Below are 23057 nucleotides of genomic sequence, written 5' to 3'. Positions count from 1 at the left end.
TTCCTTTCTGGTTTTTTTTTTTTTTTTCAACGTAACAGTATTCATTATTTTTGCACGCCCAGTGCTCCATACAATCCGTGCCGTCTATAATACTCACCACCTGGTACCCCGACCTCCCACCCCCCGCCCCTTCAAAATCCTCAGATTCTTTTTCAGAGTCCATAGTCTCTCATGGTTCACCTCCCCTTCCAATTTCCCTCAACTCCCTTCTCCTCTCTAACTCCCCTTGTCCTCCATGCTATTTGTTATGCTCCACAAATAAGTGAAACCATATGATAATTGACTCTCTCTGCTTAACTTATTTCACTAAGCATCATCTCTTCCAGTCCCATCCATGTTGCTACAAAAGTTGGGTATCGGGCGCCTGGGTGGCTCAGTGGGTTAAGCCGCTGCCTTCGGCTCAGGTCATGATCTCGGGGTCCTGGGATCGAGGCCCGCATCAGGCTCTCTGCTCAGCAGGGAGCCTGCTTCCCTCTCTCTCTCTGCCTGCCTCTCTGTCTACTTGCGATCTCTCTCTGTCAAATAAATAAATAAAATCTTTTAAAAAAAAAAAAAAAAGTTGGGTATTCATCCTTTCTGATGGAGGCATAATACTCCATAGTGTATATGGACCACATCTTCCTTATCCAGTCGTCCGTTGAAGGGCATTTGGGTTCTTTCCACAGTTTGGCAAACATGGCCATTGCTGCTATAAACATTGGGGTACAGATGGCCCTTCTTTTCACGACATCTGTATCTTTGGGGTAAATACCCAGGAGTGCAATGGCAGGGTCATAGGGAAGTTCTATTTTTAATTTCTTGAGGAATCTCCACACTGTTCTCCAAAGAGGCTGCACCAACTTGCATTCCCACCAACAGTGGAAGAGGGTTACCCTTTCTCCACATCCCCTCCTAACACATGTTGTTTCTTGTCTTGCTAATTTTGGCCATTCTAACTGGTGTAAGGCAATATCTCAATGAGGTTTTTTTTTATTTATTTTTTATTTATTTTCAACATAACAGTATTAATTATCTTTGCACCACAACCAGTGCTCCATGCAATCCGTGCCCTCTATAATACCCACCAACTGGTACCCCAACCTCTCACCCCCATGCTCCTTCAAAACCCTCAGATTGTTTTTCAGAGTCCATAGTCTTTCATGGTTGACCTCCCCTTCCAATTGCTGAGTGAAATAAGTCAAGCAGAGAGAGTCAATTATCATATGGTCTCACTTATTTGTGGAGCATAACAAATAGCACGGAGGACATGGGGAGTTAGACAGGAGAAGGGAGTTGGGGGAAATTGGAAGGGGAGGTCTCAATGTGGTTTAAATTTGAATCTACCTGATGGCTAGTGATGATGAACATTTTTTCATGTGTCTGATAGCCATTTGTATGTCTTCATTGGAGAAGTGTCTGTTCATATCTTCCATCCATTTTTTGATATGATTGTCTGTTTTGTGTGATTTGTGTTTCTTTCTTTTAGAGACCCTTCTTGCAAGAAGTTACTGCAGTTGAGGATATAAAAGGTTACTTCCTGTGTTCTCCTCTCAGATGTTGATGTGATCCTTTTCCTTTTTCTTAATATTTTATTTATTTATTTGACAGACAGAGATCACAAGCAGGAAGAGAAGCAGGCAGAGAGAAGAGAGCAGAGAGCCCAATGTGGGGCTCGATCAAAGGACCCTGGGATCATGACCTGAGCCGAAGGCAGAGACTTTAACCCACTGAGTCACCTAGGCACACCTAAGCAGTCCTTTTCTTAATGGGTCTATTAACTACTTAGGTAACACACCGTAGTATCCAGCCAAAGTTTGCATTGACAATGTCCACATCACAGACACCTGTTACCCCCCAACGTGCCAGCTGTTTTGTTCCTGGGGATGAGAAGCCCATAGCAACCCACCCACACCCACATAAATGTTAACCTTCCCTCTGACCTGTGATGTCAGCAGCTCTCTATCCAGGTCCACACACACCCTGGAGCCAGGATGGACACTCACCTCTGTCTGTGCAGAGAGAGAACAAATTGTGAGTTTGAGACTCCCATTACCCAGATGCTATAGGTGTCTCTTCTTGTCTGCAGTCCCTGAGCTGGTCAGCCCACTCTTCCAGGCCCTAAGACAGGGTCCAGATGTGTCCTCATAACTGGATTTGCCACCTTCTCATGGTCTTCAATCCCTCATTCAGGCAGGGAGTGTATTTATTATTTAATCCACATTAACAACATACAGGGAGCCAGAAAACAAGATATGCACCCGCAACTCTGTTCATGAAGACAATGAGAGAAGCGCCTTCACAGAGCACTGATCTAAATCACTGAGTGCAGTGATGAGGACACAGGTTAAAGGGGGTGACCTGCCCCTGTCACACAGGTATGAAGTGTCATTGCAGGACCAGAGAAGGCGTTACTTGTGTAAATGTATCACTGAGAAGTGAGGTTTCACCCAGGAAGTTCCCAGGGAGGTGAACTGATTGGAGCGAAGACAAAATCTGACAGCTCTGCCATCGTATTCTGTCCTTTACACATGAACATTCCTGGTAGTGAAGGTGTTTCAAGGAAGTTAAGTCCACTCATGATGAGTGGAGCAGCTCTGAATTGCCAAATACAGTGGAGTGACCCAGCTTTGATAAATGTCCACATGATTTGTACATGGAGCTGCTGTCTCTAAACTCGCATACTCAGGACTTGAACCACAAGGGAATATAGAGGGTCAGGTGGAACAGAGAGGTTCCCTAACAGTACGGAGCCCCTGGAAACGGTGGGGTTTCATGAATGTCTACCATGCACAGGGCATGGGTATTATATTGTGTTTTATGCTTCCTCTTTGTGAGGCCTGTGCTATGGAGTGTGTGACTCTCTTCCTGGCTCCACTGGTAAATGGGCTGCCTGGGTAGCAGCAGTGAAATATGTGTCTGCTGTAGCCACACAAGAGTTGATTCCTCCAGAGATCTCCTGGTTTTGGTCCCAGATCAGCACTGTGATCTCCATGAGGTCCCCCATGTAGAATCTACTTCCACTCTCCAGTACACTCCTCTGCTCTACTCAGGTGACAGTCATTAGTGTGGTGAAGGCTTCATACTACAAGGACTCTGACTCGATGAAGTAGCCTTAGCCTCAGGTTTTCCCAGGTACCTGGGTCGAGGGAGGCCTTCATGTGTCACTGCCCCTCCTCCACCAGTGGACCAAGTCCATGTATTTTTGCCTGTCTCTGGGTACACAGTCATTCTGCTCTTCCTGGTTGTCCCCTCCCACAGCTCCAGTGGTCCCTGGATGTCCTCAGCTTCCTGTTTCCCTACTTTTCCCTGAAGACTAAGGCTTTCATTCCATGTGAAAAATGTGTGTGGTCTTCAACAGAACTGAGGTTGTGATGTCTGTTCCCATCCCAGATCCTATGGGGCTCCACCTGTGACCCCAGGATGGTTCTTCTGAGGGCTTCCTCTGCAGGTAAATTCTTTATTTATGTGGTGGAATCAGGATGCATGGATCTCCATGAATTCCTACTCTGAATCTTCTTTCTCCCATCCTGCCAGGTCCACCAGGGTGTGGGGAGGCTTTTTATGATTTGTCCCCATCCTACAGGATAGGAATGCATGAGGACAGGACTGATTTAATGATATGGTCCTGGAGAACCTCACACTATAACACCATTAGCACACATGATGTCAAGAAATCCATTAAATGTTCTATCTAAACCTGGTGATAGTTTATTTGTCATCAGGGAATCTGCATTCACAATATGAAAAGATGCTGGTTCTTAGCCCCTGTAAGTACTTGTTACTCCTGAGAGTTTAAGATTATTGTTTGTCTCGTGACCACAATTACAAGGTATATTGACATGAATTTGTTGATCTGAAGTTTATTCTATTTAATTCTTTAGCTCTTGCAACTCCAATCTGAGCAGTGAGTTTATTGAAATACAGAAACCCTCCAGGACAAACAAAAACTGAAAGAATTTGCAAACACCAAACCAGCTCTAAGCAAAGAGAGAGCCTACAAGTGGTAGATCAGAAAGGAACAGAGACCATATACAGTAACAGTCACCTTACAGGCAATACGATGGCACTAAATTCATATCTCTCAATAGTTACCCTGAATGTTAATGGCCTAAATGTCCCGGACAAAATACACAGGGTATCAGAATGTATAAAAAAACAGAACCCATCTATATGTTGCCTCCAAGAAACTCATTTTAAGCCCGAAGACACCTCTAGATTTAAAGTGAGGGGGTGGGAAAGAATTTACCATGCTAATGGACATCAGAAGAAAGCAGGAGTGGCAATGCTTATATCAGATCAATTAGATTTTAAGCCAAAGACTATAATAAGAGATGAGGAAGGACACTATATCATACTCAAAGGGTCTGTCCAACAAGAAGATCTAACAATTTTAAATATCTATGCCCCCAACGTGGGAGCAGCCAACTATATAAATCAATTAATAACAAAATCAAAGAAACACATCAACAATAATACAATAATAGTAGGGGACTTTAACACTCCCCTCACTGAAATGGACAGATCATCCAAGCAAAAGATCTGCAAGGAAATAAAGGCCTTAAACGACACACTGGACCAGATGGACATCACAGATATATTCAGAACATTTCATCCCAAAGCAACAGAATACACATTCTTCTCTAGTGCACATGGAACATTCTCCAGAATAGATCACATCCTCAGTCCTAAAGCAGGACTCAACCGGTATCAAAAGATTGGGATCATTCCCTGCATATTTTCAGACCACAATGCTCTGAAGCTAGAACTCAACCACAAGAGGAAGTTTGAAAAGAACCCAAATATATGGGAGACTAAACAGCATCCTTCTAAAGAATGAATGGGTCAACCGGGAAATTAAAGAAGAATGGAAAAAAATCATGAAAACAAATGATAATGAAAATACAACGGTTCAAAATCTGTGGGACACAACAAATGCAGTCCTGAGAGGAAAATATATAGCGGTACAAGCCTTTCTCAAGAAACAAGAAAGGTCTCAGGTACACAAATTAACCCTACACCTAAAGTAGCTGGAGAAAGAACAAGAAAGAAACCCTAAGCCCAGCAGGGGAAGAGAAATCATAAAGATCAGAGCAGAAATCAATGAAATAGAAACCAAAAAAACAATAGAACAAATCAACGAAACTAGGAGCTGGTTCTTTGAAAGAATTAATAAAATTGATAAACCCCTGGCCCGACTTATCAAAAAGAAAAGAGAAAGGACCCAATAAATAAAATCATGAATGAAAGAGATCACAACTAACACCAAAGAAATACAAACTATTATAAGAACAAACTATTATAAGAACATACTATGAGCAACTCTACGCCAACAAATTTGAAAATCTGGAAGAAATGGATGTATTCCTAGAAACGTATAAACTACCACAACTGAACCAGGAAGAAATAGAAAGCCTGAACAGACCCATAACCAGTAAAGATATTGAAACAGTCATTACAAATCTCCAAACGGGGGCGCCTGGGTGGCTCAGTGGGTTAAGCCACTGCCTTCTGCACAGGTGATGATCGCAGGGTCCTGGGATCGAGCCCCACATGGGCTCTCTGATCAGCAGGGAGCCTGCTTCCTTCTCTCTCTCTCTGCCTGCTTCTGATCTCTCTCTGTCAAATAAATAAATAAAATCTTTTAAAAAAAAATCTCCAAACAAACAGAAGCCCATGGCCATACGGATTCCAGGGGGATTTCTACCAAACATTTAATGAAGAACTAATTCCTAGTCTCCTGAAACTGTTCCAAAAAAAAGAAATGGAAGGAAAACTTCCAAACTCATTTTATGAGGCCAGCATCACCTTGATCCCAAAACCAGACAAGGATCCCACCAAAAAAGAGAGCTATAGACCAATATCCTTGATGAACACAGATGCGAAAATTCTCACCAAAATACTAGCCAATAGGATTCAACAGTACATTAAAAGGATTATTCACCACGACCAAGTGGGATTTATTCCAGGGCTGCAAGGTTGGTTCAACATCCGCAAATCAGTCAATGTGATACAACACATCAATAAAAGAAAGAACAAGAACCATATGATACTCTCAATAGATGCTGAAAAAGCATTTGACAAAGTACAGCATCCCTTCCTGATCAAAAGTCTTCAAAGTGTAGGGATAGAGGGCACATACCTCAATATCATCAAAGCCATCTATGAAAAAACCACGACAAATATCATTCTCAATGGAGAAAAACTAAACGCTTTTCCACTAAGGTCAGGAACACGGCAGGGATGTCCATTATCACCACTGCTATTCAACATAGTACTACAGGTCCTAGCCTCAGCAATCAGACAAAAAAGAAAATTAAAGGCATCCAAATCGGCAAAGAAGAAGTCAAATTATCACTCTTCACAGATGATATGATACTATATGTGGAAAACCCAAAAGACTCCACTCCAAAACTGCTAGAACTTGAACAGGAATTCAGTAAAGTGTCAGGATATAAAATCAATGCACAGAAATCAGTTGCATTTCTCTACGCCAACAGCAAGACTGAAGAAAGAGAAATTAAGGAGTCAATCCCATTTACAATTGCACCCCAAACCATAAGATACCTAGGAATAAGCCTAACCAAAGAGGCTAAGAATCTATACTCAGAAAACCATAAAGTACTCATGAAAGAAATTGAGGAAGACACAAAGAAATGGAAAAATGTTCCATGCTCCTGGATTGGAAGAATAAATATTGTGAAAATGTCTATGCTACCTAAAGCAATCTACACATTTAATGCAATTCCTATCAAAGTACCATCCATCTTTTTCAAAGAAATGGAACAAATAATTCTAAAATTTATATGGAACCAGAAAAGACCTCGAATAGCCAAAGGGATATTGAAAAAGAAAGCCAAAGTTGGTGGCATCACAATTCCGGACTTCAGGCTCTATTACAAAGCTGTCATCATCAAGACAGCATGGTACTGGCACAAAAACAGACACATAGATCAATGGAACAGAATGGAGAGCCCAGAAATAGATCCTCAATTCTATGGTCAACTCATCTTCGACAAAGCAGGAAAGAATGTGCAATGGAAAAAAGACAGCCTCTTCAATAAACGGTGCTGGGAAAATTGGACAGCCACATGCAGAAAAATGAAATTGGACCATTTCCTTACACCACACACGAAAATAGACTCAAAATGGATGAAAGACCTCTATGTGCGAAAGGAATCCATCAAAATCCTTGAGGAGAACACAGGCAGCAACCTCTTCGACCTCAGCCGCAGCAACATCTTCCTAGGAACAACGCCAAAGGCAAGGGAAGCAAGGGCAAAAATGAACTATTGGGATTTCATCAAGATCAAAAGCTTTTGCACAGCAAAGGAAACTGTTAACAAAATCAAAAGACAACTGACAGAATGGGAGAAGATATTTGCAAACGACATATCAGATAAATGACTAGTGTCCAGAATCTATAAAGAACTTAGCAAACTCAACACCCAAAGAACAAATAATCCAATCAAGAAATGGGCAGAGGACATGAGCAGACATTTCTGCAAAGAAGACATCCAGATGGCGAACAGACACATAAAAAAGTGCTCCATATCACTCGGCATCAGGGAAATACAAATCAAAACCACAATGAGATATCACCTCACACCAGTCAGAGAGGCTAAAATCAACAAGTCAGGAAATGACAGATGCGGGCGAGGATGCGGAGAAAGGGGAACCCTCCTACACTGTTGGTGGGAATGCAAGCTGGTGCAGCCACTCTGGAAAACAGCACGGAGGTTCCTCAAAATGTTGAAAATAGAACTGCCCCATGACCCAGCAATTGCACTACTGGGTATTTACCCTAAAGATACAAACGTAGTGATCCGAAGGGGCACGTGCACCCGAATGTTTATCGCAGCAATGTCCACAATAGCCAAACTATGGAAAGAACCTAGATGTCCATCAACAGATGAATGGATCAAGAAGATGTGGTATATATACACAATGGAATACTATGCAGCCATCAAAAGAAATGAAATCTTGCCATTTGGGACAACATGGATGCAACTAGAGCGTATCATGCTTAGCGAAATAAGTCAATTGGAGAAAGACAACTATCATATGATCTCCCTGATATGAGGAAGTGGTGATGCAACATGGGGGCTTAAGTGGGTAGAAGAAGAATCAATTAAACAAGATGGAATTGGGAGGGAGACAAAACATAAGTGACTCTTAATCTCACAAAACAAACTGAGGGTTGCTGGGGAGAGGGAGATTGGGAGAAGGGGGTGGTATTATGGACATTGGGGAGGGTATGTGCTTTGGTGAGTGCTGTGAAGTGTGTAAACCTGGTGATTCACAGAACTGTACCCCAGGGGATAAAAATATATGTTTATAAAAAATAAAAAATTTAAAAAAAAAGAAATACAGAAACACTACATCAAAACTAATGATGTCCATATGGTAACTAAAATAAATAGATAAATAAATAAATAAATAAATAAATAAATAAATAAATAAAATACAGAAACATGGGAACAATTCCAAGCCCAATCATCGGCTTAAAAGTGGACATATTGTGCTCTCTGTCATCTTTGGAAAGTTGACCATCATTAAAAAAACATAATAAATATGGGGGTATTGTCAGGTATTTGGTTCACCAATAGAAGCCCTAGAAATAAAGGTACATTTCACACAATTACAAAATTATAAAATCTAGAGAATTAAAGCTAGTGTGAGGTAACATGAAGATCAATAGCTATGTAAGGACAGAGCGAAGAAGGAATGAGGAAGGAAGAATTGCAAATACAGGAAAATTTGTGGAAAATGGATTTTCCTGCTCTGGGTACTGTTGATTCTGACACTTGTGTTTCTCATATCGCACTCTCTGCCTGTGTGCAGTCCATCCTGCATCAAGAACACTCAACAAAACGATTACAAATAATCCCAGAGATGACTTGGAATGAACCCAGTGACAGTGTAACCTCAGAGACTTGAAAGAACACCTGCATGCACCCTGATTGTGTATTTCAGATAAATTCTAGAACAAAGTCATCTTTTCCTCACTACAGGCAGCATCCTACGTTCTCCAAGAACCTGTGCACTCTGTCCTGCAGGGTCTCATGGTGTGTAGTAGGTCCTGTGAGAGGAGCACAGGTCCAAATCCCAGGGCTCACTCTCACCCCAGTGTTCTTGGACACCTCACAAAACCTCCACAATTCTGGGTGTAGGATCATGTCACTTTAAGGGGAAACAAGATACCTACACCCCGATATGTGTGACTATGTGAAATCAAACTGGTCAATGGAAACCAAGCAGGTACTCTGAAAATCATATACTTAAACTTCATCTTTTCCCAAATCCTGTCAGTATCACCAAATCAAAGGCAGTCACAGATGCTCTGGGTACTGTCCTCTCTGTCAGTAAGGATACCATGCTGGCTACAGAGTCAAGGGTCATGCAAATAGGGTCCACCTTCTGCTGATAAAACCAGCCCAGCCACAAGCCTGCAACTGAAATGGGAACCCCAGTCTCGGGATTCCCAGGTTTTCCATTCAGTGTTCAGGACAGAACAGAGACAGCTCATGATGGAGTTTATTCTTTGCTGGATTTTCCTTGTTACTCTTTTAAAAGGTCATTTACAGAGAACAAGAGACATTGAATAAGAAAGTGGATATCAGTAAGAAGAACAGTGAGTGAAGGACAGTTTCCTGACTAGGATGTCTTGTGTCTGCAGGTGTCCAGTGGGAGGTGCAGCTGGTGGAGGCTGGGGGAGACCTGGAGAAGCCTGGGGGTCCCTGAAAATCTCCTGTGTAGCCTCTGGGTTCACTTTCAGTTACTATGGCATGAGTTGGGTCTGCCAGGCTCTAGGGAAGGGGCTGCAGTGGGTCTCAGCCATTACGAGTGGTGGTAGTTGCATATACCATGAAGACACTGTGAAGGGCCAATTCACCATCTCCTGAGACAATGGCAAGAACATGCTGATTCTGCAGGTGAACAGCTGAGAGCTGAGGACACCACTGTGTGTCACTGCAATGTGTGTACCCAGTGTGTACACTCTTAGGGTGAGGCCCGACACAAACTTTTCTACAGGGACACAGGAGTAGCTGGACTGCAGGGGTTCTCAAGGCCTCAGGAGGCTCTCTAGTCACCAGAGGGAGCTCAGGTCCCCAACAGGTGCTCAAGTCACCAGGAGTCAGTCAGAACACCAGGGGGCTCTCAGGGCACAGGAGCTCTCAGGGCACCAGGGAGTGATTAGGACAGAAGGATCACATAATTCAGTGCTCTTGAGGTGCTCAGGACACCAGGGGGTGCTCACTTCAGCACGGTGCACTCAAGAATCACAGATACAAATCAGACCCAGGAGCAGTGGCAGGTGGGGGGGCCTTCTACTGAGACACGGGGTTTCCCCTCTAGCCTCTGCAGATTCACTCAGGGATATATAAAGTTATTTCTTTGATCTCTAATTTCTCATATTGTCCATGTAGCCAACCAGAACGAGATAACATTGTCTACATGCAGATGAGATCTCACCAGTCCCTAGGGAACTTTCCTTCATCAACTTTATCCATATCCTGTTTCTCTTTCTCCAAAAAGGACATGCAGGAATTCTCATCATCCCTGAGAAGCACCTGCACAGGCCAGGCTTTCTGAGAGCTTTGTTCCTGTTCTCTGACCTCATCGGGCACACACTGTCTCCACATGGTTATAAAAATTTACCCCAAAGATACAGATGTCATTAAAATAAGGGCCATCTGTACCCCAATGTTTATAGCAGCAATGGCCACAGTCGCCAAACTGTGGAAAGAACCAAGATGCCCTTCAACAGACGAATGGATAAGGAAGATGTGGTCCATATGCACTATGGAGTATTATGCCTCCATCAGAAAGGATGAATACCCAACTTTTGTAGCAACATGGACGGGACTGGAAGAGATGATGCTGAGTGAAATAAGTCAAGCAGAGAGAGTCAATTATCATATGATTTCACTTATTTGTGGAGCATAACAAATAGCATGGATGGCAAGGGGAGTTAGAGAGGAGAAGGGAGTTGGGGGAAATTGGAAGGGGAGGTGAACCATGAGAGACTGTGGACTCTGAAAAACAACTGAGGGGTTTGAAGTGGTGTGGGGGAGAGAGGTTGGGGTAACAGGTGGTGGATATTATAGAGGGCACAGATTGCATGGAGCACTGGGTGTGGTGAAAAAATAATGAATACTGTTTTTCTGAAAATAAATAAATTAATTTAATTTAAAAAAAAAAAAAAACAGGACATCTACCGAAACTGGGTCCTTGTCCTCCTAGGTACAGTTTATTCTCTGGCTCATTATCCAAGTGGGTGGACACTGGTGATCAGGAACTGTCCTTCTGGAGGCACCGCTCCATCTCTTCGGTGAAAGGTAGCCCATCTGATGGGATACACTCTCTGATTTCCCCCATAGAAACAGGCAGGATGACCTGAAAGTTGACAACCAGAGACAAAAACCCGTCACAGTACTACTGGGTCCTGTTCTGGAGTCTATGAGAGCAGCCTTTGGGGATGCGTCTGAAATGTATTTCCGGGCTTCCACACAGGAAACCCACATGAATTATCAGATCTGGCTCGTACAGTGTGGATCCTTGCCCATCTGTTGCTATTCTTTAATTATCCCACAGAGAGTCACCATGTCCTCTCTCTGCCCCATTGTAACTTCTCCCTCAACCTGTCCTGGCCCCTGAGCCCCATGTGACTGGAGTCCTGTCACTCTTTCCTGATCCCCAGCAGGTGCCAGTTGTAGAGTGAGGCTCAATAACGAATGTCTACCATGATGACAGAACCCTAAAGTGGGGCTAACCTGGGAACTCTGGCCCAAAATATGATTCAGAAGAACAATAATGAATCAACCACTGATGAGACAACATTGACCTTTCCTCTCATGTCCCTGCTTTTGACTCATTTTGAGCTGGATTCCATATAGAATTCAAAAATAACTTCTGATTTTCTAGGTCTCTTTGCTTTTTCTTGTTGTTATTATTATAGAAGATCCCTATCATAGGGGGATAAGGTGTGGGTATAGACAGGTGTTTGTAGTTTATGGTTGGTCTTTATATTCCTGACCTGAAACCCTTGATGTCATCCTCACAAGAAATCTCAGGTTATACCTCACTGAGTTGACACAGGAAGGCCTAAGGGGAGGGGAGAGGAGGGCGTACTTCCCTGACCCCACACAAAATCTAGAATGACCTGGATGTTGGCATATAACTTCCTCCAGTTCTTGAATTATCTGGCAAGTTTCATAAGAAGATCTTTCCCCACCTCAGAAGCATAGCAAATGTTCATCCTTTCATTCCTGGGGGAATGAGGTGGGGCTTCTAGACTGAAAACACAAACTTGTAGGAAACCCTAAGGTTGTCACCAATTCCACAGGAGCTTCAACTCAGACATCTCCACACTGGACCTTCGTCAATTCACCATCTGCCTTTCAATTTTCCTATTTTCTTGTGGGTCCTGTAGATATTTCTCTACTTTCCTGTGGGTCCTGTGGATATATCTGCAGGTGGCTTTTGCCTTAGTAAGTTGTGATTCCTTGCATATACCCATTTGTAAACTCAATTTTTGGGTCACAGTTCTCCCTGAACTATGATCTGAATATATGTGTCCCCTGCAAATTCAAGTGTTCTAATGTAATGTCCAATGAGATGGCAAAGGAGTAAGGGCCCCAGGAGAATATTTGGTTAAGAATGGAACCAGAGCTGTTGTGATCCCACAGGATCCTCAAAACCTTCCATTTACCATATGAAGGCACAGTTTAAAGACATGCCCAATGATCCCGATGGAGGCACTCACTACACAATGAATATGCCAATACCTTGATCTCGCACTTGGAAGGCTCCACAAATGTGAGAAATTTATTTCTAAGCTGCCTGGTTTATGCTCTCTGTTATACCATCCTGAGAAGTGTGGAGCTGCTCTAACAAGGACCTAAATCATGGAAGCCGTTTGGATCTGAATAATGGGTAAGGGCTAGCAGCCTTCTGTGATGTGTGCAGAAGCAGCCTACATTGCCAGGAAGGGGTCATAAAGGGTGATTCATGGGAGACCCCAGAAGGAAAGAAGAGACCTACAATGAAAGCCCCAATCTTCCTAGAGAGTATCTAAATGCTTAAGGACTGTATGTGGTAAGACATAAACATTATGGGCCACTCTGATGTTGTCATAGACAAGATGAGGAATGTGCCTTTGGGAAACAGAGGGGAGGTGACCTATGTTGTAGACTGGTAGAGAGCATGCATACATTGAGATTGAAAGGAAGAATTAGGGAGAGATGCAACTTGGTAACAGGCTGAGGGAATTTCTGAGCAAAGGCTTAAAGCATCAGAAGGCTTCTCTGGAATTCTATGATAAAGTGTGGTATGAACAAATGACATGAAGACATAATCATTAATCAGTATGAAGCAGAACTGAAAATTTTGGAAAATCCTCAGGCTGTTCCTACTGGAAGGAAGGAGAGATCTTGTTCCAGAGAAATCAGGAAGGATGTGGAAATACTTGATGGGGGGTGGTTATGGGTTGACCATCTCAGCATAACCCTAGAGCTCCTCATCAAGACCCTGAGAACAATATGAGCCTCTAAAGAGAAGCCTGTACCTACTCTCCACAACATTTTGGAGATCAATAGGACTGACCCCCTCCCAGCACAGGCTGAAAAAGGTGGCCTGGATGTGCTGCATGACTTGACATTGAACTTCAGTCTTTCATAACTCTGATGGAATTCATTTCCACAGTTTATACACTACCCAGGCAGTGGTATTTGTCACAGCCACCAGATCAGACAAAGATATCCTATCACAACATCTCTGTTGGGTGTGAGAAGAGCTGGTGACTTCCAGTTGTTCAGCTTATGGGCAAACTACAGACGTCCAGGCTTTGACAGATCTGACCAGAAACCAGATTCCTCATGTCACACATGAATAATAGGGATTTGGTTTGTTGTTACATATTTAGTACTTGTTACTTTGCTTCTCCAAATGAAAAGGTTTCTTCATTTTAATTTAAATTCACTTAATTAACACATAGTGTATCATTAGTTTTGGAGTAAAGTTCAGTAACTCTTCGGTTGCATATAACACCCAGTGCTCATTACATCACATATCCTGCTCAATGTCCATCACCAACTTACCCCAGACACCAGCCCCTCCCCTCTAGCAACCCTTCGTTTGTTTCCTAGATTTAAGAGTTTCTCACGGTTTGTCTCATTCTCTGATTTCGTCTTATTTTATTTTTCCCTCCCTTCCCCCATGATCGTGTTTTGTTTCTTAAGTTCCGCATATGAGTGAAATTGTATGATAATTTTTCCTCCCTGGTCGACTTATTTCACCCTCGCATAACAGTTTCTAGTTCCATCAGTGTCTTTGCAAATTTTTTTATGGAGAAGTACATTCCATTGTATATCCATGTATATCTTCTTTATCCATGAGAATAATGATACAGGGTAGGATGGAACCTTGTTCATGGCTTCCAAGGAAATGGTTTAGTCATTTACCATTAAATGAGACATCTTTCATTCATTAAATCATTTTTAGTTTGATGATCATTACTTTTTATCTTCAATAGGGAGATGACTTCTTGATGTTAACATTTGAACACATTACGATTAGAAGAGACTCTGTAGGAATGTGTGATTTTTACACACGTGGTTATGTTAGGTTTACCAGCATTTCATTACAATATGTGCATTTGGGTCTATCAGACACATCATCCTGGTGGTGACCTGGCTCAGGTTCAGGTGTTTGTCTACCCAGACCCCATGTCTCCACCTGAGAAGGTAGGTGCACAGGGCATCACAGACACTGGTCCACAGGGACTGACACATCAGGTTTGCCATCCTTGGTCCCCTGGTTCCAGATCAGCACTCATTTCTGCTCCTAAGGAAATTGCCTTACCCAGTAGCCTGCACAGCTCTGTACTCGGGCTCATTCTCAGTGGAAAGAGCCCTGGTAACACAGAGTTGGGGATGTGGCAAGGGTGTACATCCTCAAAGAGATGTTCGGATGTGAGACCTTAGCATCCCAGGAATGTGTTTCCCCTCTGATGTGCCTTCTCTCTGAATGAGCCATTTCCTGATATGAAATATTCTGCTTTGTGAATATGCAAATAAGCCAAGGTATACTCTCTTAAATATACACATGTTTGGGCCCTGAGAACATCACCCAACAGCTGCACACAATCCTTTGTAGATACCATGAGAACACAGCACCTCACCATGGACTGCAGCTGGAGAATCCTCTTCCTGGTGGTGTTGGCTACAGGTAGGTGATTCCTCCAGTCCTTTGGCAGAGGAGAGAGACAGGGCCAGTCAGCATGACTTCATCGCCTCCTCTTCCCTCTCCACAGGTGTCCACTCCCAGGTGCAGTTGGTGCAGTCAGAGGCTGAGGTGAGGAAGCCCGGGGAATCCGTGAAGGTCTCCTGCAAGGCATCTGGGTACACCTTCACCAGCTATGCAATGAACTGGGTGCGACAGGCACCAGGAAAGAGCCTGCAGTACATGGGATGGATCAACACAAACACTGGGAAACCAACATATGCCCAGGGCTTCTCCGGTCGATTTGTTTTCTCCATGGACACCTCTGTCAGCACAGCCTATCTACAGATCAACAGCCTGAACTCTGAGGACACGGCCGTGTATTACTGTGCAAGAGACACGATGTGAGAACCCACATCCTGCCTGTGTCAGAAACCTGCAGAAGGCTCATCTGTGCTGGACTGAGGAGGTGACAGGGACAACAAAGATAAAGACACTCTATGACCGAGGGCCAGGCACTTCTCTTTTATTTTTTATTGTTATGTTATTTTAGTCACCATACAGCACGTCATGAGTTTTTGATGTAGTGTTCCAAGACTCATTGTTTGCATAGAACACCCAGGGCTCCATGCGGCATGTGCCCTCCTTAATACCCGTCCCAGGCTAACCCAACCCCCACCATCCTCGTCTCTAAAACCCTCACTTGATTTCTCAGTATCCGTAGTGTCTCGTGGTTCATTTCACCCTCTGATTCCCACAACTTCATCTTCCCCTCCTTCTTCTAATGTCCTCCATGATATTCCTTATCTTCCACAAATAAGGGAAACCTATGATAATGGTTTTTCTCTACTTAACTTATTTCACCCAGTAGAATTTCCTCCAGTCCCATCCATGCTGATACAAAAGTGGGTATTCATCCTTTGTGATGGAGGAGTAATATTCTGTTGTAGATATGAACTGCATCTTCCTTATCCATTCCTCTATTGAAGGGCATTTCAACTGTTTCCACAGTTTGGCAATTGTGGACATAGCTGCTATGAACACTGGGGTTTACGTGGCCCTTCTTTTCACTAATTTGTATCTTTGGGGTAAATACCCAGTAGTGCAATTGCTGGGTCATACAATAATTCTGATTTCATCTTTTTTAGGACCTCCAAATTTTTTCCAATGTGCCTATATCATCTTGCATTCCCCAACAGTGTAAGAGGCTTCTCCTCGCTCCACAACTCTCCAACATTTGTGGTTTCTTGGCTTCTCTTTTTTTTTTAATTTTATTTCATTGTTTCCAGTGCTCCAAAATTCATTGTATATGCATTGTTACTTGTGCCATTCTAACTCGTGTAAGGTGGTATCTCAGTGTGGTTTTCTTGTTGTTGTTGTTACTGTTATGTATTTTATTTTTTTATTAATTTCTTTTCAGTGTAACAGAAATCATTGTTTATGCACCACACCCAGGGCTCCATGCCATATGTACCCTCCATAATGTCCAATACCTGTCTCCCCCAACCTCCCACAGCACACCCCTTCAAAACCCTCAGATTGTTTTTCAGAGTCCATAGTCTCTTATGGTTCATCTCCCCTTCCAATTTTGATTTGAAATTCCCTGAAGGCGAATGATGATGAACACTTTTTCATGTGCCTCTTGGTTATTCATATGTCTCCTTTGGAGAAGTGTCTGTTCATGTCTTCTGCCCATTTTTTGATGTGATTATCTATTGGTTTTTTTTTTTTTTTTTTTGTTGAGCCTGAGTTCTTTCTACATCTTGGATATTAGCCCTTTGTCTAATATCTGCAAATATCTTCTCCCATTTGTGCATTGTCTCTTTGTTTTGTTGACTGTTTCCTTTGCTGTGCAGAAGCTTTTGATCTTGATGAAGTCACAAAACATCATTTTTGCTTTTGTCCTCTTTGCCTTTGGAGACATGTCTTGAAAGAATTAGCTTGGCCAATGTCAGAGTGGTTACTGCCTATGTTCTCCTCTAGCATTTGGATGATTCCTATCTCATATTGAGGTCTTTCATCCATCTTGAGTTTATATTTGTGTATGGTGTAAGTAAATGGTCGAGTTCCATTCTTCTGTATATAGGTAATTTCCACAGCACCAATTATTGAAGAGACTGTCTTTTTTCCAGTGGATATATTTTCCTGCTTTGTCAATTACTTGATCATAGAGTTGAGGGTTCATGTCTGGACTGTCTACTGTGTTCCATTGGTCTAAGTGTCTCTTTTTGTACAGTACCATAATTCTTTTTTTTTTTTTAGTTTCTTTTCAGTGTACCAGAATTCACTCTTTATGTACCACACCCAGTGTTCCATGCATTATGTGCACTCCATAATACCCACTACCATGCTCACCCAATGTCCTACCCTTGCCCCTTCAAAACCCTCAGGTTGCTGTCTTGGTGATCAGTACTCTGTAATATAGTTTGAAATCAGGCAACGTGATGACCCCAGCTTTGTTATCCTTTTTCAACATTTCCTTATTGATTCAGGATCTTTTCTGGTTCTGTGCAAATTTTAGGATTCTTTATTCCAGCACTTGATCAGGATGGCATTGAATGTATAGGTTGCTCTTGGCAACATAGAAATATTAGCAATACTTATTCTTCCAAACCATGAACATAAAATGTTTTTTCCATCTTTTGAGTCTTTTCCCATTTATTTCATAAGTGTTCTGTAGTTCCTGGAGTATAGATCCTTTACCTCTTTGGATAGGTGTATTCCAAGATATCTTATTATTTTTGTGCTATTGTAAATGGAGTCAATTCTCTATTTTCTCTTTCCACAGGTTCATTGTTAGTGTATACAAAAGCAACTGATTTCTGCGCATAGGTTTTGGGTCCTGCCGTGTTACTGAATTGCTGTATGAGTTCTAGTTGTTGGAGGGTGGAGTCTTTTGGGTTTTGGCACTTAAAGTGCCATGTCATCTGTGAAGAAAGAGAGTTTGACTCCTTCTTTGCCCATTTGAATACCTTTTATTTCTTTTTGTTTTCTGATTGCTGTTGCTAGAACTTCTAGCACTATGCTAAACAATAGTGGCTAAAGGGGGCAACCTTGTCATGTTCCTGATCTTAAAGGAATGATATTTGCTGTGGGTTTTTCATAGATGGAATTTATGAAATTGAGGAATGTTCCCTCTATCCCACACTCTGAAGAGTTTTAATCAGGAAAAGATGCTGTATTTTACTGAATGCTATTTCTGCATCAATTGAGAAGACCATGTTGCTCTTCTCTCTTCTCTTATTAATTTGTTCTATCACACTGACTGGTTTGCAAATGTTGAAAGGACCTGTCAGCCCAGGGAAAATCCCATTTGGTCATGATGGATAATCATTTTAATGTACTAATATGCAATTATTTAGGATCTACATGACAATTTTGGCACCCATATTTATCAGGGATATTGGTCTGAAATTTTCCTAATTGATGGGGTCTTTGCCTAGTTTGGGGTCAAGGTAATCCGGGCCTCATAGAATAAGTACAGAAGTTTTCCATCTGTTTCGACTTTTTGAAAAAGGTTCAGTAGAATAGGTATTATTTCTTCTTTGAGTATTTGGTAGAATTCCACACAGCGACCAGCACATCCTGGACTCCTGGACTTGGGAGGTTTGTGATCATTGCTCCAATCTCGTTACTGGTTATTGGTCTATTCAGGTTGTCAATATCTTCCTGTTTCAGTCTTGGAAGTGTATAGGTTTCCAGGAATGCATCCATTTCTTCTAGGTTGTTTAACATATTGACATATAGCAGTTGATAATAATTTCTGATGATTGTTTCTATTTCCTTGGTTTTAGTCATGATATCTCCACTTTCATTCATAATTTAATAATTTACTAATTTAATTTACATAACTTAATACTTTAATAATTTAATAATTTCAGTCCTTTCTCTTTACTTTTGGATAATTCTGGCCTGTGGCTTATTTATCTTACTAATTCTTTCAAAGAACCAGCTTCTACTTTCGTTGATGTGATCTACTGTATTTCTGCTTTCTATTTCACTGATCTCTGCTCTGATCTTGTTACCCTTCTAATGAATAGGTTAGGCTTAATTAGCTTTGTTTCTCTTCTTCCTGGGCTGCTTCCCCAGCTGCAGCAAGAGGGCGCACACCTCCAGCTGCCAGTCAGCCTGGGAAGGAGGTTGCTCCATGAAGAAGGCAAAACCATTTCCTCTGCACTCTCTCCCAGCGTGCCAGCTACCTCGCAGTCCACTTTCAGGATACTTCCTATTCTCTGGAATGTTTGAATAATTACTCTCACACCTGATAAACACCTTTTCTCGGGAGACAGGGTGGCGGAGAAATAGGAGATGCTGTTCCAACCAGTCCCCTAAAGTGAGCTGATTATCTACCAAAGAACTCTGATCACCCATGTAATCAGCCTGAGATTAGAATTATACACTTCTGGATCTCTATGGGGGCAGAAGAGGCCAGTGGACAGGTAAAGTGGAGGGGGAACATCGGATTGATATTGGAAGATAAATAAGAGGGAGAGGGAGACACCAAAAGTGACCCATTGGAAAGTAATACCCCAATATGAGAGAGCCCTGTGATTGGGAACCAGCATTAACTTGGAGTCTGGTTGAAAGCACTCAAAAAGAGCAAAAGATCTTGAGGGGAATTTGGTTGAATCAGGTGGTTAGGGACAGGGGTTTAGGACCATGAACCCAGGACCACTACCCCTGGTGCTGAGCCAGAGAGAGTGCAGCAGAGAACCAGGCCTTGGTCCCTGAACTGCCAACATGCATGAGAGCATCTGGATGGCGGCTCACGTGAGAGAGTCTTGTGTGGATGCCAGCTGGAGCTCTCTAGAACCACCGCTTTTTGTACTCTGCATGCACACTCTGCAAATGGGGTCTGAGTCATGCTCCACACCCTTCCCTGAGAGAGATCCTAGCCAGTACTCTCTAGGACCAGGAGAGTCTGAACACTCCCAGCCTGGGAGAGCATGTAAATCTCAGTGTGCTATCTCTAGTTGAGACCTCTCTGGAAGTCTGGACCTGCACAGCCATGGCTGAAGCAGCCACAGGAAGCCAGCTCTCTGGACTAGTATTTCTCATGGCTTTGGGTAAAAGCAGGTGTTCTTCTGACCACTGAGACCGTGGCTGGGGATGTGTTCTTCCATTAGCAGGGGGGTAATTTATGTGCTCTGGAACACCCAGAGAGTAACAGACTGAGGCTTCTCTCTGAGGCAGAGGTCCTGGTGCAGTTTGTTTTCCTCTAACCTCCAAAGAAATGCCAAAATCCACAAAGGGAGAAAAAAAAAACTCTGGAGAAGAAAAACCAGTTTCCTCAGAGCCCAACCTTGAGAGGGGACAGAAGGACTCAGCTATAGCAAGACTTCCTGAAAAGACACATAGCAGGCCCCTCCCACAGAAAGCCAGCCAAAAAAAAAAAAAAAAACACAAGAGAACAACCACCACTACTTCCTAGATACAGCTTTAATTTTTTTTTTATTTCTTTTGAGCGTAACAGTATTCATTGTTTTTGCACCACACCTAGTGCTCCATGCAATCCATGCCCTCTATAATACCCACCACCTGGTTCCCCCAACTTCCCACCCCCCACCTGTTCAAAACCCTCAGATTGTTTTTCAGAATCCATAGTCTCTCATGGTTCACCTCCACGTCCAATTTACCCCAACTCCCTTCTCCACTCCATCTCCCCATGTCCTCCATGCTATTTGTTATGCTCCACAAATGAGTGAAACCATATGATAATTGACTCTCTCTGCTTAACTTATTTTACTCAGCATAATCTCTCCAGTCCCGTCCATGTTGCTACAAAAGTTGGGTATTCATCCTTTCTGATGGAGGCATCATACTCCATAGTGTATATGGACCACATCTTTCTTATCCATTCATCTGTTAAGAACTCCTCAGGGGAGACAAGGGGCAGGGAAGTAGGAGGAGGCACCCTTTCAACCACCCTAAAGTGAGCTGATCACTTCCAAAGAACTCTGATCACCCACGAAATCAGCCTGAGATCAGAATTATACACGTCTGGATCTCTACTGGAGCAGAAGACGCCAGTGGGCAGGTAAAGCGGAGTGGAAAAGTCGGACTGATATCAGAAGATAAACAAAAGGGGGAGGGAGCCACCAGAGGTGACCCATTGGAAAGTAATATCCCAATATGAGAGTGCCCTGAGCCTGGGGACCAGCATTAACTCGGGAATCTGGTAGAAAGCAAATAGAGCAAAGGACCATGGGTGGGGGGTGTTGCGGGAATAGGGGTGTTAGGGTCCGGCTTAAGTCCCCAGACCCAGGACAGCCACCCCTGGCTCAGAGCCAGAGAAAAACCAGGTCATGGTCCCTGAACCACCAGGGCGCCTGAGAGTGTGTGGCGCCTGGCTCCCATGAGGGGCTGGGAGCCTCACCAGCCAACAGAAGCACAGCCTTTTTGCAGTCCCCACACGAGTGCCTTGCAGTGCCATCAGAGTCAGAGTCGTGCCCCTCGCCCACCCCTGAAAGAGGTGCACAAAAATCCAGCCAGGTGCTCTCAGACTGGAAAGACCAGGTACTCCTAGCCTGGGCCAGCGGGGAAAATCTCAGTGTGTGATTGCTGCTCAGAACTTCTCTGGCAGTCTGGGCTGCCCAGACAGCCACTGCTGCTGAGGTTTTGGGTACAAGCAAAAAATCCTGAGTCCCCAGGGACTGCCACTGGGAACCTGCTCTGCCAGCAGCCAAGGGGGGATTTATTTGGGCTCTGCAGCCAGATGGAGGCTTCTCTCTGAGAAGGAAGTCAGGGTGACCTTTGCTTTTCTCTAAACCTACAAAATCCATCAAAAGCAGTCAAGGCAAGAGAGAAAAACAAAAGTGAACAATTACAAAAACCTCCAGAGAACAAAAGCCTGAAAAAACCAGTTTCCTCAGAGCCCACCCCCTTGAGGGGGGCGGGAGGACTTAACTCAAAGAACATCATTGACTGAAGACCCACGTGGCAGGCCCCTCCCCCCGAAAACCAATCAGGAAAGGAAAAAAGAAAAAAAGATGACAAGAGAACAACCACCACTACTTCATACGACACTTTTTATTATTAATTCGATCCCACTATTCTGGCTCATTTTTTATATACTTAATTTTTATTATTATATAGATAATGTTTTAACCTATTTACCGTCACAGTGAGATTTCCAGTACATCAAATTCCATAATAACCTTCTAACCTGAACTTTTTGATACATACACCTGTGTTTTCCTTTTGCATTTCTATTTTTTACATTTCGTTTTTTTTAATTTTAGTTTAGTTTAGTCCAGTTTATTCATTTTTTAATTTTTTTTTATTAAATTAATTTTCAGAAAACCAGTATTCATTATTTTTTCACCATACCCAGTGCTCCATGCACTACGTGCCCTCTATAATACCCACCACCTGGTTCCCCCAACCTCCCACCCCCTGCCACTTCAAACCACTCAGATTGTTTTTCAGAGTCCATAGTCTCTCATGATTCACCTCCCCTTCCAATTTAACTCAACTCCCTTCTCCTCTCTAACACCCCTTGTCCTCCATGATATTTGTTATGCTCCACAAATAAGTGAAACCATATGATAATTGACTCTCTCTGCTTGACGTATTTCACTCAGCATAATCTCTTCCAGTCCTGTCCATGTTGCTACAAAAGTTGGGTATTCATCCTTTCTGATGGAGGCATAATACTCCATAGTGCATATGGAACACAACTTCCTTATCCGTCCGTTGAAGGGCATCTTGGTTCTTTCCAGTTTGGCAACCGTGGCCATTGCTGCTATAAACAATGGGGTACAGATGGCCCTTCTTTTCATGACATCTGTATCTTTGGGGTAAATACGAAAAATGTGTACGGAATCAGAAGAGACCCCAAATCGCTAAGGAAATGT

General features: G+C 43.0%; 1 gene segment (V, D, J or C); it reads left to right on the top strand.

The window, feature by feature from the left end:
• Positions 1-15078: 15078 nt before the first annotated feature.
• Positions 15079-15631, top strand: LOC123390499. The segment is given in 2 exon segments: positions 15079-15207; positions 15293-15631. Coding segments are annotated over 2 exon segments (384 nt in total).
• Positions 15632-23057: the final 7426 nt, after the last annotated feature.

The sequence above is a fragment of the Mustela putorius genome, unplaced genomic scaffold, assembly GCF_011764305.1.
Source record: "Mustela putorius furo isolate JIRA1106 unplaced genomic scaffold, ASM1176430v1.1 tig00000129_pilon_pilon_pilon, whole genome shotgun sequence".
NCBI lineage: Eukaryota > Metazoa > Chordata > Mammalia > Carnivora > Mustelidae > Mustela > Mustela putorius.
This window is presented reverse-complemented; position numbering and strand designations above follow the sequence as displayed.